General features: G+C 48.2%; 1 protein-coding gene across 3 annotated transcripts; it reads left to right on the top strand.

The window, feature by feature from the left end:
* Positions 1-9573: 9573 nt before the first annotated feature.
* On the top strand, positions 9574-13234 carry CSRP2 (cysteine and glycine rich protein 2; the record flags this gene model as incomplete). Of its 3 annotated transcripts, none has more annotated exons than XM_084286492.1 (5): positions 9574-9685; positions 10996-11164; positions 12029-12161; positions 12877-12970; positions 13102-13234. In XM_084286492.1, 5 exons carry the CDS (start codon positions 9574-9576, stop codon positions 13176-13178), a joined length of 585 nt encoding a protein of 194 aa, XP_084142618.1. The 3 variants fall into 3 exon arrangements, with proteins under 3 accessions (XP_084142618.1, XP_084142620.1, XP_084142619.1); XM_084286494.1 differs by having other exon boundaries at positions 12029-12143; XM_084286493.1 differs by having other exon boundaries at positions 12877-12964; positions 13102-13178.
* Between the last annotated feature and the right edge of the window lie 3639 nt (positions 13235-16873).

A 16873-nucleotide genomic window follows, 5' to 3' on the forward strand; every position in this document is an offset into this window, starting at 1 on the left:
CTACACAATTATCACTTTTGTAAGAGCCAAAAAGCACACAATATTCCTAGCTATCCTGAACCTAACAGCAGCACAGAATTCTTTGTCATAAATCAGATGTCCTAGTGCAATTACTTATACAATGCTTTTTATTTTTTTCCCCTTTAAAAGCCCTTGGAATGGCCAGTAACTTCATTGTACACCAAAAAACACCTCTCGACATTGCCATAAGCATGCACAAGTTCTTCAAACTCTTCTAATGTAAATGAAATGGGCAAATTAGTGATGCACAACAAAGCATCCATTGGTTGGAGTTGCACGGATATTTATTTTCCCTGAAGAGAATACTGGTGAAATTTCTGAATCGCATTTTGAGCCTGCTCTCCATTTAACAGAGTAACAAATGCTGTAAGAGACCAAAACAAGTTACATCGCTTATTACTTTACAAATAAGCGCTATAGCCCCCCTCGCCTCTAAGAAAAAACAACACGAAACCCAGCAGTAGAAGTCAGAGGAAAAATAAGAGTTTGGGTTTTACTCTGAAGACACAGTACATAAAAAGAAATGCTGCAATATATACTTAAAAATCTGAGAAACTTAGATATACAAAACCTCACTACTTGTAACACAACAGAATTTTACATCGGGGAAACAAAAAGTAATTACATTTTCTACTTAGGTCAACATATTAGTGATTCAACTACATTTCTTTGAAGGCAGCATGCATACATTCTCACTAGGGATTTACTGCATCTTTTCTGCATTTTGAGTCTCTAGGATATTTCCCAAAATTGCAGAATCACAGACCGGCTGAGGCTGGAGGCCAACCCCTGCTCAAGCAGGACCACCAGAGCTGGTTTCCCATGTCCCTGCCCAGCCGTCTTTTGAAGATGTCCAAGGACAGAGACTGAGCCATCTCTCTGGGCAGCCCATGCACAACACCAAAACATTTCCTGATGTTCAGAGGAACCCCCCCCCCGGGTTTTGCTTTGTGCCTGCTGCCTCTTGCCATCTTCTTGCCATCCTCTACAGAGGATGTAACGGTCTGCAATGAATCAAGCAGATGGAAGATACTTTACAGGTTTTGTTTTTGAGTCCCACTCGAGTGTGCAGCACAGGACAGCCACTGGAAAAATCTTTGGTTCACATAAGAGAAAGAAAGATGCAAGTCTACAGCTCTGGCTGAGACATCCTCAGCACTGTCAGGCACTTGCGGACACAGGGTTGGGCACTGGGCATCTTTCATACCCAAAGTGTGAAGTATCACCTCCAGACAGCAAACATTTTTCTGCTGCAATTGAGCCTTCAAGCCCACAAATCCCAGCAGCAAGTACCACACAAATCTTTAAAATGTGGCAGTGGGTAGGCAGTACCTGCAGGATTTGATGCTCTTTTAACCTTTGCTGAGCTGCTGATCTTCAAACTGATCTTACAGCTGCTGAATCTCTCTCCCCAGAATTACAAGTGGCTGTTGTTTGTTGTTATATTTTTATTTTACTTTATTTTACTTTATTTTATTTAACCGCTTCTTCTGCTCAGTGGGCACTGGTCCTGGTGATGCCATGGCCATGTCACAGGGGACAGAATGTTGGTGGTGGCCATGTCACAGGGGGAGCCCATGATGCGGCCAGCTCTGGCAGCTATAAAAGGGCCGCAGCAGGCCAGTCTGGCCAAGGAGCAGCCAGATGAGTTTGGGTTGAGAAGGGAGAGGAGAGGCCTTCCATGGCAATGAAGGGCGGCCGCTCCTCTCCAGCTGTTTTTTTTTTTATTATTATTATTTATTATTACAGATAGAATCCTGGAAAAGGACAGAGCAAGACCATGGCTACAGCCTTCTTCCAGCACTCCGCTGGAGACGTGTCAGCATTCTAGAGGAGAGATCCCTGGACTCCATGGCCACATGATAAGGAAGGTCAACACCCAGTCCCTTCCCATATTGTGCCGCTGGCACCAACCCCACTGATGTCACGGCCACATCACAGTGGGGCTGGTGACATGGTGGGCCCAGGAGACGCCTGGTATTAGGCATGACGGTTCTCTTGTGGCCTGTACTTGCTTCTCTGTTAGCCTCAGCGCTGGACACGGACACGAGCCCATGACACATCAACATTCTAGAGGAGAGATCCTTGGACTCCATGGCCACATGCTAAGGAAGGTCAACTCCCAATCTTCCCACATTGTGCTGCTGGCACAGGCCCTGGTGATGTCAGACCACATCACAGTGGGGCTGGTGACATGGTGGGCCCAGGAGATGCCTGGTATTAGACATGGCGGTTCTCTTGTGGCCTGTACTTGCTTCTCTGCTAGCCTCAGCGCTGGACACGGACGCGAGCCCGTGACACGTCAGCATTCTACAGGAGAGATCCCTGGACTCCATGGCCACATGCTGAGGAAGGTCAACACCCAGTTCCTTCCCACATTGTGCTGCTGGCACCAGCCCCACTGATGTCACAGCCACATCACAGTGGGGCTGGTGACAGGGTGGGCCCAGGAGGTGGGTGGCACAACACACAGGGGTTCGCTTGTTAGTGTTTTTGCTTCTCTGCTAGCCCTAGAGCTGGACATGGACACGAGCCCATGATACCACGCTCCTGGCCGCCTCTCCTTGACACACTGCTGGAGACGCATCAACATCCTACAGGACAGTCCTACAGAGGAGCAGATGGTGCCATCAGCTGTGGACGAGAATTCTGCAACACCCCACACTTGCTATATGAACTTGTCTATGTGTAACCTTTTCTTAATAAAAGAACTTTTCTTAATAAAATGTAATTTTAAGAACCACTACGAATTGTGATGAAGTATCTTTTAGCTGTTTCTTGCTGATTTCCTGTGTGCTGTTCTCCCACAAAGAGCAATGGAAACTTAATAATACCCATTGTTCAGCTATGAGGCCATATTTACACTTCAATCCCTTGTATGCATAAAATATTAAACTGCTCCTACACATGTCTAGAATTAATTTCTTTGGGAAGAACTCAAAAAGCTAAAACGTTCTAGTTTGAAAATAAAATGAAACTGGAAAGCTAAACCACAAAAGGTATTGTTATCCCTCCACACTTTCACAGAATCACAGAATTTCTAGGTTGGAAGAGACCTCAAGATCATTGAGTCCAACCTCTGACCTAACACTAACAAGTCCTCCACTAAACCATATCACTAAGCTCTACATCTAAACATCTTTTAAAGATCTCCAGGGATGGTGACTCCACCACTTCCCTGGGCAGCCCGTTCCAATGCCTAACAACCCTTTCGGTAAACAAGTTCTTCCTAATATCCAACCTAAAACTCCCCTGGCGCAACTTAAGCCCGTTCCCCCTCGACCTGTCACTAGGCACATGGGAGAACAGACCAACACCCAGCTCACTACAGCCTCCTTTAAGGTACCTGTAGAGAGCGATAAGGTCACCCCTGAGCCTCCTTTTCTCCAGGCTGAACAAGCCCAGCTCCCTCAGCCGCTCCTCGTAGGACTTGTTCTCCAGACCCCTCACCAGCTTCGTCGCCCTTCTCTGGACTCGCTCAAGCACCTCGATGTCCTTCTTGTAGCGAGGGGCCCAAAAGAGACTTCACTGATATGAAGTCTCACTGATACGAAGGTGTGGGTCAAGAAAGATGAAACTATAATTTTTGTAAAATTAAGCTAGCTTGGATCATGTTGTTTACTGGACATACAAATTGCTCTTTCTTATAGCCTCTAGGCAAATGAGGATGTTGTAATTAACTTTTCCTAGAAGTTAAAATTCCTAGAAGTAAAATAATTTTCAAATATGAGCAATGATAAAGAAATCAATGAGCTTTGAAAACACAGCCTGCTCATATTGGATGTCTCTGACATCCCTGTTTTGGATTTAAACAGCTGATTCAAAATCTCAGCTCTAATAAACCCTAGAATTGTCTGCTGTATCTTTATTAATTTGTGGACACTTCACTGATTTATCATTGTTGTATTTTACAACAGAATAAATGTATAGCATTATTGTGATGCAAGAATATTTAGCTATAGCAATTAGCTAAATAGGTATATCCTTCTAGAACAGGGCAAATATGGGTAACTGAGCAAGAATCAGTTTTTCACTTGCTGATGTTGCATAGAGCTCATTTAAAAAGACCTTTTACCATGGGCAAGTGTGGGTTTAGCAGTGAGAAATTAGCCAAGATACAACAGAACACCTGGAGAGCTGTCTGACCTCGAAGGTTAGTAAATGATAACCTCTGACACGAGCTTTAAAACAATCTCTTCTAACAGGAAAATTAGTTAAATTATGCTCTGTCAAAAGCATACTTAAGAGAGCTCTATCAGTAATGCCAGCATTTTGATAAAAATACATCTGGCAAATACTGTATCATAATATGACCAACTCCCCTGCAAAGTAAAGTCCCAACCATCTAGAAAAATGTACATAAAGTGACAGCAAGGATTACCAGGGCAGTGAGCAGACTGACTGAGCTGTAAGCAGACATGTGGGACCATACTTACAAGATCAAACAAGGATAAGATAATCCCAGGTGAGTGGAAGGTATTTAGTGGATGTAAAAGGCCTGAGGCTGATATGTGACAAGTGGAGAAAATAGGTCAGAAAGCCTGGTTATTTACTCAGTCCCCAAAACCCGCAGAACAACTTTTACGTAAGATTACAGAATAGCTAAAACCAGAGAACTTTGTTTTGAGGTGAAAGCAGTGGACAAACATGCTTCAGGTCAGTTTTACAAGGGAAGGGAGGACTGGTTTTGTGCAGGTGGCCACAGAAACACAAGAAAGCAGAAGCACGTGTCCCTGCTCACAGGCTGATGCTGGAGCTGACCAACCTATAGAGGAAACGAGAGGTGGTTGTTGAGAACCCAAATGCTGCTTCTCAGAACAAACTGACCTGTTTGTGAACTGCTGAGCTCAAAACTGCATGAATCAGAAAAATGCTGGCAGGGAGCAGGAGCGGGGCACCTGACGGCGAGGTCAGATGGGAGCTCTTCTGCAAGGCAGCGAGGGGAGTCAACATTTGGGATTTGGGGTTGGAAAGAGGAGCTTACAGTGGGTATTAGACAGGAAGATAGGGCAGAATGGGATTGTGTCAGGAGGGTGGTGAGGAGGGAGATGGGGCCGGGAGGCTGCTGGGGTCACCGGGTAAGGGAGTGTGCAGGACAGCCAGGGGTGCAGGAGGGTCAGATACAGGCTTCATCTTTAAATTGTTCCAGACTGTGTCCTCAGGGAACGTAGGGACAGAGACAGAGAACAGACCTGCTGAGGAGATACAATATGTGTGTGTGTGGAGTTATACCTACATACATATTTATAAAATTTGCACATATAAATAAGAATGCATTTATATATATTTATGCATATTTGAATATATTTACAAATCCTATTATAGAAATACTCATCAATAAAAATAAACGATGTGGTGAAAGTTTTCCCTCTCATTTCTGCTTTCCTTCATTCCAAGCCATGATTCCTGAGGGCTGCAGTAATGTATTCCTTAACGTTGTTCCTACAGTAATGGACTTACTAACATATTTGTGTCAGTCCTTTGTCCTTACTCTGCTTCTGACAGACTGATTCAATATTGGGCATGAGAAAAATAATTCTTGCATGTCAGACTGTCTTCTAACTCCCTTGGCAGTGCTGAAGAAAGTTTTATTTTGTACCAGCACGGCCCCTTAATCACAGTGAGCATTTCCTTGCTTTGCATACGTTCACATCTCAACAGGACTGCAGCGCTGCTTTCTTCCCTTCAGGATCCTCGCTGTTTATTTTCTTTACAGTCTTCAGGAAACATTATCAGAAGGGAAAATCTCAGCGCGTTGGAGGCTACCTGAGGAGACGTGGTAAATAACCCGGCCTCGTTACACGCAGTCCCAGCAGGGCTGGGAGTGGGACAGGTTGGGCAAGAGAGCACAGGTACCTGGTGCAGTGCACACAGGCAGCCTGCTCTGACTCACACCCTCTTGTTTCCTGAACTGGAGGGCTCCTCTCCCTTAACCTCACCTCCAAGCCGAGCACCAACCATGGCCAACACTTTGGGGTGTTTCTGCTAGCACCCCGAGCCTCTGTGCCTGCCTGGCGGCCACCCCGGGGGCTGGTGCTCAACTCGGTTTTGGAGCCGAGCTGCGAGGCAGGACCAGGGCAGGACCTGGGCAGGATCCCTGCACCCTCCCCACCCGCGCCCCTCATAACACCAAGCCCACTTTTGGCCCCAGGAGCCCAGCCGCGGGCTCTGCGGGCTGTCGGAGGGATGCAGCCTGGCCGTTTGGGGTTAAAACCCCCTAAAACGGAGCAGGACGAGTTAAAGCGCAGCCTGACCCCCCCTCCACGGCCCGCGGGGGGACACCTCGGGCCCCCCTCGCCCCGTCCCGTCCCGTCCCATCGGGTCCCCCCGCAGACGGGGCGGCCCCGGGGGGAGCAGCGGGGCCGGGGCCGGGGCCGGGGCCGGGCCGGGCGGGGGAGGCTCCGCCCCGGCGCTTTAAGCGGCTGCGGGGCCGCGCCAGGCCGAGAGGAGCCGAGCCCAGCCCGTGGTGAGTGGCGGCCGGGGGAAGCGGGGTCCTGGGGGGCGACACCGGGACGGGGGGGGGGCGTCGGAGCAGCAGCTACCCCCTCCCATCCCACCCCATCTCACCTCATCCCACTCCATCCCATCCCACCCCATCCCTGGAGTTCTTTTGGGGCGCCCATTGGGGTCTGCCTGGCCGGCGATGGGGCTGGGGGATGCTTGCCCAGCTGTGCACAGAGGCATGGGGTGAGCTTAGGGAGGGAGCCCTTCATTTCTCCCTCTTCTGCTTTGGCTGCTGAGGAGTCCCCTGGCAGCACGTAGCCCGGCCCCATAGGTTTATGGGTTCCCTTGGTGTTGGTTGTGGTGGGTAGCCCTGTGCTGGGTGGCCGTGGGTGAGCAGTGGGGCTGGGGCTGGGGAGAGCAGCGTGGGGCTGCCCGATGCCTGTCAGCACTCAGCTTGTCCCATGGATCACGTCTGAAGGTCCCTGAACGGGTCACTGCAAAAGCTATTTTGTATAGTTTAAGGATAACGGGATAAGCTTGAAATTCCTCACTGTCTGTCCTGTGTCTGCTTTGGGTATCTTGTGTTGAAACCCCATTAACAAATGTGTCAGAAAGGACTTTGCCATTGCCCTGGCTTGTAACTGGCCTTTTGGAGAGCGCTAGCCGAGGAACGTAGCCTCCCCTCGGCCGGGCACAAGCTTAGCAGAAGCCAGGGTGCTCTTATCAGGGGGCAGGAGCTGCCAACAAACCTGCAATTAAAAGTCAGAATTGTTGGTGCTGCTGGTGAGATCATCTGGATGCTTAATTACTGCGCTGGAGCTCCCCGGAGGCTTGCCTGAACTGGCCAAAAAACCTCCTGGGGGTGGAGAAGGCTTCGTGCGGGCGCTGGGGTTGGGAGCTGCTGCCCGCGGAGCTCCCAGAGGAGAGCCCCGTTCTCCTGGGGCCTGCACACCGTCCTGTGCGCCCCCACACCATCAGCCCTTCCTCCCCTGGTGCCTCCCAGGCACCACCGCCTCGGGTTAGCCCTCGCTGCCGGGTAATTGAAGAAATATTGCCGTGCTTCCCACGCGAGCTGTCATGGGAATGTCGCGGGGAGGATAAATGGAAATCTCTTCTGTGGAAGAGAGCGAGGTCACCTTGAAGCTCTGACTTCAGCTCCTTTTTTTTTTTTTTCTTTTCATTTAATGAATTCCCAGAGCCCTTATCAGGGTACTGGAGTCAGCTAATGGTTGCCAGATCCTCTAATACTTCGTCTCCCTGAGGAAGGAGGGGTGGAGCTGCACCCCGTATTGGCCAATACTGCATGGGAAATCTGGGGCGAAGCTGGAAACCAGATCCAGGTCTTCAGGTCTAGTGTGTGTGGAAACTAGACAACTGTTTGCTAATAAAGCGATTAAAATAATTTAAGCCGAAGTGAACGCAAAAAAGGACGTGAGCATGGGAAGGCGAAAGGAAAACAGAGAGGAGGTAGTTCTCGTACCAAATACCTACCACTTACGCTTTGGAAAGTGTACAAAATGGAAAGGAATCTCTTCTCTTTTTTTTTTTTTTTTTTTTTTTCCAGTTAACACATTCCTTTTCCGAAGCTTTGTGCAGCCTATATTCCCGTTAACTAAGGACGCTGTATGCCATGATTGATGTCAGCTGCTGTGCGGTAGCACAGCCAAACACTTGAATAAAAGAAATGGAATCTTAATTTTTTAGACTCTATGGTTGTGCCAAGAATGACAGAGACAAACTGGTGAACGTCATAAAACTAATTTTATGAGCTCGGTCAGAGTATTAGTGCTAAACCATGAGCAGTAATGTTGTTAATCCCGTGGAAGCATTAAACAAAGGAATATCTCAGTAATTAGTGTCGGTGCTGTAAATGGCACCGCTCAGCCACTCCAAGGAAGTTTCTTAAGCCTTTGTGTAGGAATGTACCAAAGATGCCCTAATTCGCATTAATAACTAATCTTATTTTCCCACATGCCATGAGTGGCTGCTTGCCTGGCTGGGACAAAGGTCTGCCAGCCGTGGCTTGGCAGCGTGTCTCCCTGGGGACCCGTGCAGCCCCTGCTGCACGCCCCGGACCACTGAGCTGGCACTCAGGCTGCGTGGGCTGGAGGCACTCGTGCAGCACAGGTGAGATGGGTGGCTTCGTTTGGGTTCGGCAAAGTCACCTCAGAAAGGTGTACCCCAAACAAAAGTGCCCTGAGGCAGAAAGTTCATAGCCCTCAGTGGTGACCGGAGGAAGAAAACCCCATGCAAGCCAAAGGCAAAGCTTTAGCCCAGGCCAGCTAACGGGACCCTCTGGGGAGCAGGAGGAGCTGCAGGCCAAGCTGGGTGGGATTCGGTGGGGGTGACAGCGTGAGGACAGGGCAGCAGGGCAGGGGCAGGTCGAGGTGGGACAGCTGCTGCTTCTGGCTTTGGGTAGGAGACTGCTGCTAGGGCTGTAGCTGGATATGATCGCTAGTGATAGCCATCCCTCTGTGCCAGCCTCTCAGGGCCTGCTGCAAATCATGCATGAGAGAGAGTTCCTCTTCCTCTTAGGGCAGCTGCAGTCCTTGAGCAGTTGGGTTTGGTGCCTGTAGCTGTCTGGTTAAGATGCAGTTTGTGTAACAGTGGTGGGGGCTCTGGGAAATAATTCCCCTTAAACAGCCTTGAAGTGCAGGCGTGATCCCAAGGGAGCTCTGAATGCCCCCACAGCCCTAATAAACGGCTCTCCAGCGAGCTGAACTTTGGCTTGTGCTGCATCCCGAATGTTGGGCCCTGCAGGGAAACAAAATGCTGTTGTTGGCACAATTGGTTTGCTTCCACCAGCTGAGAGGCCCAGCGCTAATGAAGCATAGAAACTGAAATTACATCCATCTGGGGGGGCGTCCGCTCAAGGTACAGTAAAGCCCTTGTGCATGAAAGCCTAATTTGTGCATATCCAGTTTATGTAACGTTGAAACTCCTGAGCAGGCACTGGAGGATGTGCCTCGTGGATTCGTCTCTCTGTTTTCCTTGCTTGAAGCACCAAGCTCGGCAGATTTCATTGTCAGTACCCAAAACCCTAACCCTCGGGGAGCCGGGGCGCAGCTAACGAGCTTCTCCTTCTCCCCTGCGGCCTGCAGCACCGCCATGCCCAACTGGGGAGGAGGCAACAAGTGCGGCGCCTGCGGCCGGACGGTGTACCACGCCGAGGAGGTGCAGTGCGACGGCAGGAGCTTCCACCGCTGCTGCTTCCTCTGCAGTAAGTACTGCCCCCAGCCCGGCCTGCCCTGCCACCCCAAAACCGCCCGGCCTAGCTTGGGGTCGTGGCGGCGGCTGTGCTGTTGGTTGGGGGTCACATTATTTACTTTGAACACTTTGTAAACCAGCAGCCTGCCTGACTGAGAAAGAGAATTTTACCTCATTGCAGCCATGAGGTATTGTTCTGTCTTGCTGGCATTTAATTCCCGCAGACTGAGCTGGGATTTTGCCTTCTCTACAAGCCACACTTGCAGCTCTCGGTCTGGTTTGCCATGAATCTGCAGCACAATGTCAGCGCACAGTGCTGGCACGGGAGCCCCGGCGCACCTACGCTCCTTTTCCTTAGCTCTACAGCAGTCACAAAAATTAGATGTCTCAGCTGCCTCATTTTCAGCCTTTTATGGGAGTTTCTATTAAAAGAAACCTGGAACTTGTAGGCAAACAATGGCTCTAGTGTGTTTGACTGCGTGTTTGCTTTTGCTTCGTGCATAGTTCTGCTGGGGTTAAAGTCTGTACACTTTAACAAACGTGCACGAGTTCATTTACTTATTGGATATTTGTGTCTTATAAAAAGAGCCTTGGAGCTAATGAATGCCATAAGCAAAGGTCGCCGTGTATTTTGAAGACCCTAAATTCTTTTTGAACACAAAATTCTTAGGGCTCTCTCTCTTTTTTCCTCCCCCCCCCCCCCATCCAAATTCTTTATCACTGCACAGTGCTGCTGCAGACTGGGAGAACATGTCAGTGTGGTTACAAAGGCAGGTTTAAGAAGAAGCAGGAAATAGTTTTGCCTTCAGCTGTAACCTTGGGCATGGTGCTTACATTGTGCTGAAGGACGATTTATGAATGCCAGAAAAGCGAGGCCCCTCTGGTGACAGCTGTGAAACAGCACCAACTGTGCCCCAAACCAGAACCAGGCAGGGGGGAAGCCTTCAGGTTTTCCTTCCCTGGCCAAAAGGGCAGGACAGGGACTCTTCTGCACTGCTTTGCTCTCTACTATACGGCATCTGTCAAGGGAAACCGCTGACGGCACTATCTGGGTTTCTGAGCGGTCTCATTCATCAAACCACGGCAAGCTTCCAGACTTTAAATGTCATGGCTGTGGAAAGGTGGGAGGGAAGGGAGCCCTGAATAGTGCTAAGCATAATTCACTGATTCAAAGGACAACCTCTCATCTCCAGCCGTCCCACGGCCTAATAGGAAGACTTGTGGACAAGGAAAGCCATACCACTGCTTCTCCCTTCACTGCTGGCTTACTACGTGTGCTGCTGGAAATTGTCCCTTAAGGCTGTTTAACTTTTTTCCCTCTAGTGGTCTGCCGGAAAAACTTGGACAGCACAACTGTAGCAATTCATGATGCTGAAGTTTACTGCAAGTCTTGCTATGGGAAAAAGTACGGCCCGAAAGGTTATGGATATGGGCAAGGGGCAGGCACGCTGAACATGGACAGGGGAGAGAGACTAGGTATCAAGCCTGAGAGGTGAGTTAACTGGACTGGGATGTGCCTCCAGCACTGTCCTCACAGGAGGTATTCAGGGTGGATTTTTGTCACTTGGAGAGGAATGCTGCAAAAGATGTAACCGAATGCAGTATTCTGAATGTCGGGCATTTAGCTAACAGTGCACAAACCTTCCACAATGCCTCCAAGTAGGCACTGTAAGAGCAGGGGTCAGCACAGGTAAGGACACAAGAAGCAAGCTATATGGATTAGGATGTGGTGGAGTTGCTGCCCTGATGATGGGTCTGATGAGCCCTCAAAAGGTCAGCACCCTGGTGGGTCTCGGGGTGCTCTCCTATGCAAGCTGCAAATGCAGCTGCTCAGCAGGTTTGTGCAGGGAAGGATTTAGGGAGCGTCAAATCTGGGGCTACAAGAATGAAATTTTAATTGGCAAATGAAGAACCATTTGTGCTTAATTACAGCCAAAACCAAGTGGCTTATTAAAGAGTAAACAGTCCTAATCTGATTAAGTTCTTGCTGTAAAGCAAAGCACGTGAAAAGCACCTGAGGTATGCCTCGCCACTTGCCTCATGCAATTTGTTACTTGACTTTTATATGATGCCTGCTCTCCAGCCAGAGCAAATCTAGAAATGATACATAGTTCAATCCATTAGGTTCACTGACCAGCTCAGGTTCCAGACATGACCAAATGACAGGAATTTAACAATCACCTTGGAATACAGGTCTCGGAATTCATCATGTCTCTAGAAGTGACATGTGGTAACAACCTCTAAAATTTTGGAAAAGTACTGTATTCTGTACTGTGTGTTAGATGCTGCACTGCTAGCGTTGTCAGGAAGAGCAAGAGCTCTTTTACTAAGAAAACAAATATTCTCTTTCTATCAGCACGTCCTCTCCCCACCGACCCACAACAAATCCAAATACTTCAAAATTCGCTCAGAAGTTTGGAGGCGCAGAGAAATGTTCCAGGTGTGGGGATTCTGTGTATGCGGCAGAGAAAGTAATAGGTGCTGGAAAGGTAAGGGAATGCGATTCTTTTTAATCTCTTAAATGGACTTTAAAGTGATTGAGGTGTATTATGAAGGCTTCTTTGTGTGTGTTATCTAGAAGGTAGTGAAGAACCAACTGTGCGGCAGTCACCCTAAAACTTCATTTTTCAAAACTGGAAATGGTCAAAGTAATCTAGTCTTCATTTTTGTTTCTATTTTTTATTTTATTACTTTTTTAAAGAGCACTTGAAATGGAAATTCTGGGTAACAAGGTCTTGCCCTGGATTTCAGAGATGAAGCTTCAATACCTTCTCATACCAGAGGCTTGAACCAAAGTTCAGGAGCCCTCTCCCTCCAGAAAAGAGAATGATCCTTTTGTGCGCAGCTCATGAAGGGCTGAATGTTTCAGCAGAAAGGGCATATTCTCTGCGAGCACCACATGAAGCTGTGTGTCAGTCTGCCAGCTGTCTGACTGATAGCCAAGATCAGAATTGATTAGGGCAAGCCCAGGCCTTCCAAAATGCTTCCCTGAGCAGTAAGCTGTGTGGAATCCAGGGCTTTGTGCCACCCAAAAATGCAGACACTCTTAATCGGCGACTAGTGCACTCCAAGTGGTTTTCATTGCACCAACATATGTAAACAATACTGATACAAGCATGTCTAATTAATAGCTTTTTATTTTATTTATTTATTACAAATTCAGGCATCCTGTGTGTTTAAGCTTTTTTGTTTTTCCTCTCCTAGCCATGGCACAAAAACTGCTTCCGATGTGCCAAGTGTGGGAAAAGCCTAGAATCTACGACCCTAACTGAAAAAGAGGGAGAAATCTACTGTAAAGGTGAGAAAAAAAAAAAAAAAAAAAACTATTTGTTAATGGTTCAAGGTGGCGTGTTACAAGGGCAGAGGCTGAATTTATTCCTGTTTCAAGAAACAAGAAGCCTCAGCCCCTACCACTCGTCTCTCTTGCAGGCTGTTACGCAAAGAACTTCGGCCCCAAAGGATTTGGCTACGGGCAGGGAGCAGGTGCCCTTGTTCATGCCCAGTGAGGGGGCACAGCGCTCAACCTGTACGGCTCTGCTCAGATTCTGCTGCAAGAAAAGAGTTTCCAAAATGTTACTAACTACTGTGAAACCGATAGTAGTTTACTGTAGTGCTTGGGCCACACTTCTAGTTACCTTTATAAGCACTGCTTTTCTCCTTGCTTTATGTACCACACTTTAACACTTCTAATACTGTGTATTGATTCAATAAAGCTTTGCTTGTTGACATATCCTGAAGCCAAGTGTCACCTGTTTTGCCAACTATGAACAAGTAATTAAAGAGACTGTTATTGGGGTGCTCTGACGAGCAGGGGTGAAGATACAGTGGCATGGACTTGGTGCAGATCTTCACTGAAAGCCCAGCAGGACTGGAAGGTGAGAGGTGCAGCAGTGGCCATGGCCTTCAGCAGTGACTACCACACCATCACATGTGTGAAAAGTGGCTAGCCACCCGCTGCACAGAAGAGGTGGGTTTTACATAGCTGTGTGCATAAATGAGCAGCTGTCCCGGACGTAGATCCCCTAGGGAGGGGACATAGCCTCACCAGAATTTTCTGTGGGATCGTATCTGCTTTGCTATTGAGGTTTTATTATGCACAGGACTTGCTTTTTGTACAGGAGTACCGTACCAATACAGCTGCAGACTAATAACATCCCTACTTACAGTTGACCAAGCTCCCAACTAACATGTCAAATGCAATCTTAAGAGATGCTTTTGGCCTTTTTCCAGTAGCGTTACACCCCTTGGTTTCCTAAAACCGTGGAGGATTGCAGCCATTTGAGGACTGCACCTGCCAGAGGCAGCTGTAGTGCCACAGGAGAGCAGAACAAAATCCTGCCTCCAAATGTTCTGGTAGATAACGGGACACGGAGTCAAGTTGACTAGGCAAGGAGCACTAGCAATTAGACACGTCGATGCAAGGGTAAGCACAGACTTACTCCACGTCATCACGGCAGTTGTATGAAGGCTGCAACAGGCAGGGCCCTCGAACCTGCTAATCTAAGTGTTTCTTAGCAGCAGTTTGCTAATTTTTGGAGAAAAGTGCTTGTGCTGTAGCCATACCTTGAGTAGAAAGCTCACAGGTGAGCTTGGCTTATTTCAGGGGCTGGAGCATCTTCCACCATGAAATTGCTAGGCCCGAGCTGACAGCACCTCAGGTTTCACATCTCGTGGTGCAAGTGGGAGTCGCTTCCTCCTGAGGATACCGAAGTCTAGCGCAACACAGAGGCCTTGCGTGAGAATGAGGTACTAAAACCAGGAGGCAAAAAGTTTGAGGCAAGGTAACCAGCATTTAGTACGAACAGCTTATCTGATTTTGTTTGGTTTTGTTTCCTGAGCGCCAGGAACAGGCATTTACTGGTGCGCTCAGGCTGCTCGGCCAACCTTTCACAGAGCTTCTTGCCTACTGTTAGGAAGAAGCACACGAGATCTGGGAGTCAGCTCCTAAACACACACACTGAAGCTCAGGGGAGCACGTCCGAGCAGGTAACAGGCTGCTGTACGAGTTTCTTTCCATCCCTTCCCCTGAAGGATGTGCTACCACACAGCCAGGCCACCAAGGCAACCTCCCAGAGCAGGGCCACCTGGGTGCAGAGGCACGAGCTCGTGTTACGGCCCAAGGGGAGGTCTGGGGGGAGGTGGGAGGCTGCTGTGTCCTCATCCTGCCCGACAGAAGTTCATTACAGAACAGATGAGGTTTGAAGCAGTCTGGTTTTGGACGCAGGATGATACCTTTGGGGGAAAAAAGCCTTTGCAGAGCGAGTTCATGGAGGCGCATGGACGACTGGGAACGCTACAATAAAATGGTAATCGCGGGTGTGAGCGTGGTCGCAGGCAGGGTTTCAAGCAGCATCTACCACCGCAGGCTGAGGTAGTGCGGCAGCGCGAGCCAAAAGCCTGATTAGAAAAATATGTACGAGTCAAAATAATACACAAAGAGCATTTTGTATGAGTTATAAAGGAACAATGTGGGTACGAGGAAGAACAGACAGACTGATCAAAACTCGAGCCAAGAGCCTGCACGGCTCACACAGAGAGAAAAATTACAGCTGAAATAGACACCAGTAATGTGGAAGCAGCACACATTTGGGGTGGGAGCGAGACCACAAGCAGCAGTGCAGCCCGGGAAACCTGGGCAGAAACCTATTCACACTGCAGAATTTAATACTTTTCTCCTAAAAATCATTATTTCTCCTTTGCTGACTCGACAGTTGTGCAGGAAGGCTCCAGCACCCCCAGTTCTTCCATCACACCGAAGGCTCATGCCTACACCTCTGGGACCATCCTCAAACGAGTCTGCCTTTAGACTAAACAGATAAATACAGGGCTGAGAAGCTGGCTTCCTGAAAAAGGGGAGGGAGGCTGTTACACAACAGAAAAAAAAAAGCCAAGATACAACTTCCAGAGCAACTCAGAATGAATTACTGTAATGGAGTGGTAATTTATCACAAGTTTTCATTCAAGATAAGCTCCTACTAGATTTTTTGCATTAATATATACACTAGTCAACTAGTCACAAGAAATGTTGTATTCAGGATGGAAAATGAGGGTCCTTTGGGGAACACATTCGCAGGTTTGTTACATTCTTGCAAATTATTACCATTTAATAGCAGAAGTGTTTGTTATTCATCGAGTTCTGCTGCAGGGTTGTGTCACTCTAACCATCGGGATCAAATGCAGTCATCTCCAATGTGCAGAATAGCTCACCACTAAGGAAGCAGCTACTCTTTCCATGCAAATTTAGGCTAATTACAAAATGAAAAAGGAACATTTAATCAATTCAAGCTTCCTAAATGTATTTATATATACACACATGCTGAAAGAACAGTCTGAGCATGCCAGAAATGCAGCACAAAATTCACCTATTTCAGAAGTCTCTACACACCGTTTTGTATCTTAGCTCGATAGCGGGTACGCTTTATTTCCTTCTTAACATCATGCAACACCGCTAAGACTTTTACAATCTTTATTCTATTTATCTCCAACCAAGGTCATTTTACAGCTGTGGGTTTTCAGAGCAACCAAACACAATGCCAAGAGCATTTCAGAAAATAGCCTACAGAGCACAGCACCTAATAGTGGAAACTATACTAACCAGAACACAGAGGTAATACGTAGTCTGCCTTATTAATACTTAGGGGAAAAAAGCTATAAAAAGGAAAACATGGACTGACATTTTCTACCTCAGCTGCAGACAGCAGCTCTGCCTGTCACTGCCTAGCAATGAGCAGACCATCCACAAACACCTGCCATGCTCACAGCTGCCTTAGAAATAGCTGCAGGGAGGCAGACAGACAATTTGTCAGCACACTTTGGCTCCCTTCTGGACTGTGCAGCAGCCGAATGAGGAAAGGAGAGAGGCAGAGGAGTGTTTTATGCAGCCTTCACAGCTGCGGGCTCCTTGCCAGGCACAAGGCTTCCCCCTACCACAGAGCGAACCTGGACACGGACAGCTCTAACTCAGAAGCTGTACCCAGGCCCCAGCAGCTGAGGACACAGAGACAACAATGACGATATCACTTTTCTGTAGCCTTGTTACCTGTTGGAAGTGCTTCCTCTTCTTAGGAAAGGCATCGTGAGCAGCTGGGTGGCACCGTTTCACAGACAGAAACCAAACCAATTTCTTGACATCTTGGAGTTGTAACAGAGCAAGCAGATGAGACCAGTCCCCGTTACCTGGTGTAGCTGCTGTAGGTGATGT

This window comes from Netta rufina, assembly GCF_964035555.1.
Source record: "Netta rufina genome assembly, chromosome: 1".
Taxonomy (NCBI): domain Eukaryota; kingdom Metazoa; phylum Chordata; class Aves; order Anseriformes; family Anatidae; genus Netta; species Netta rufina.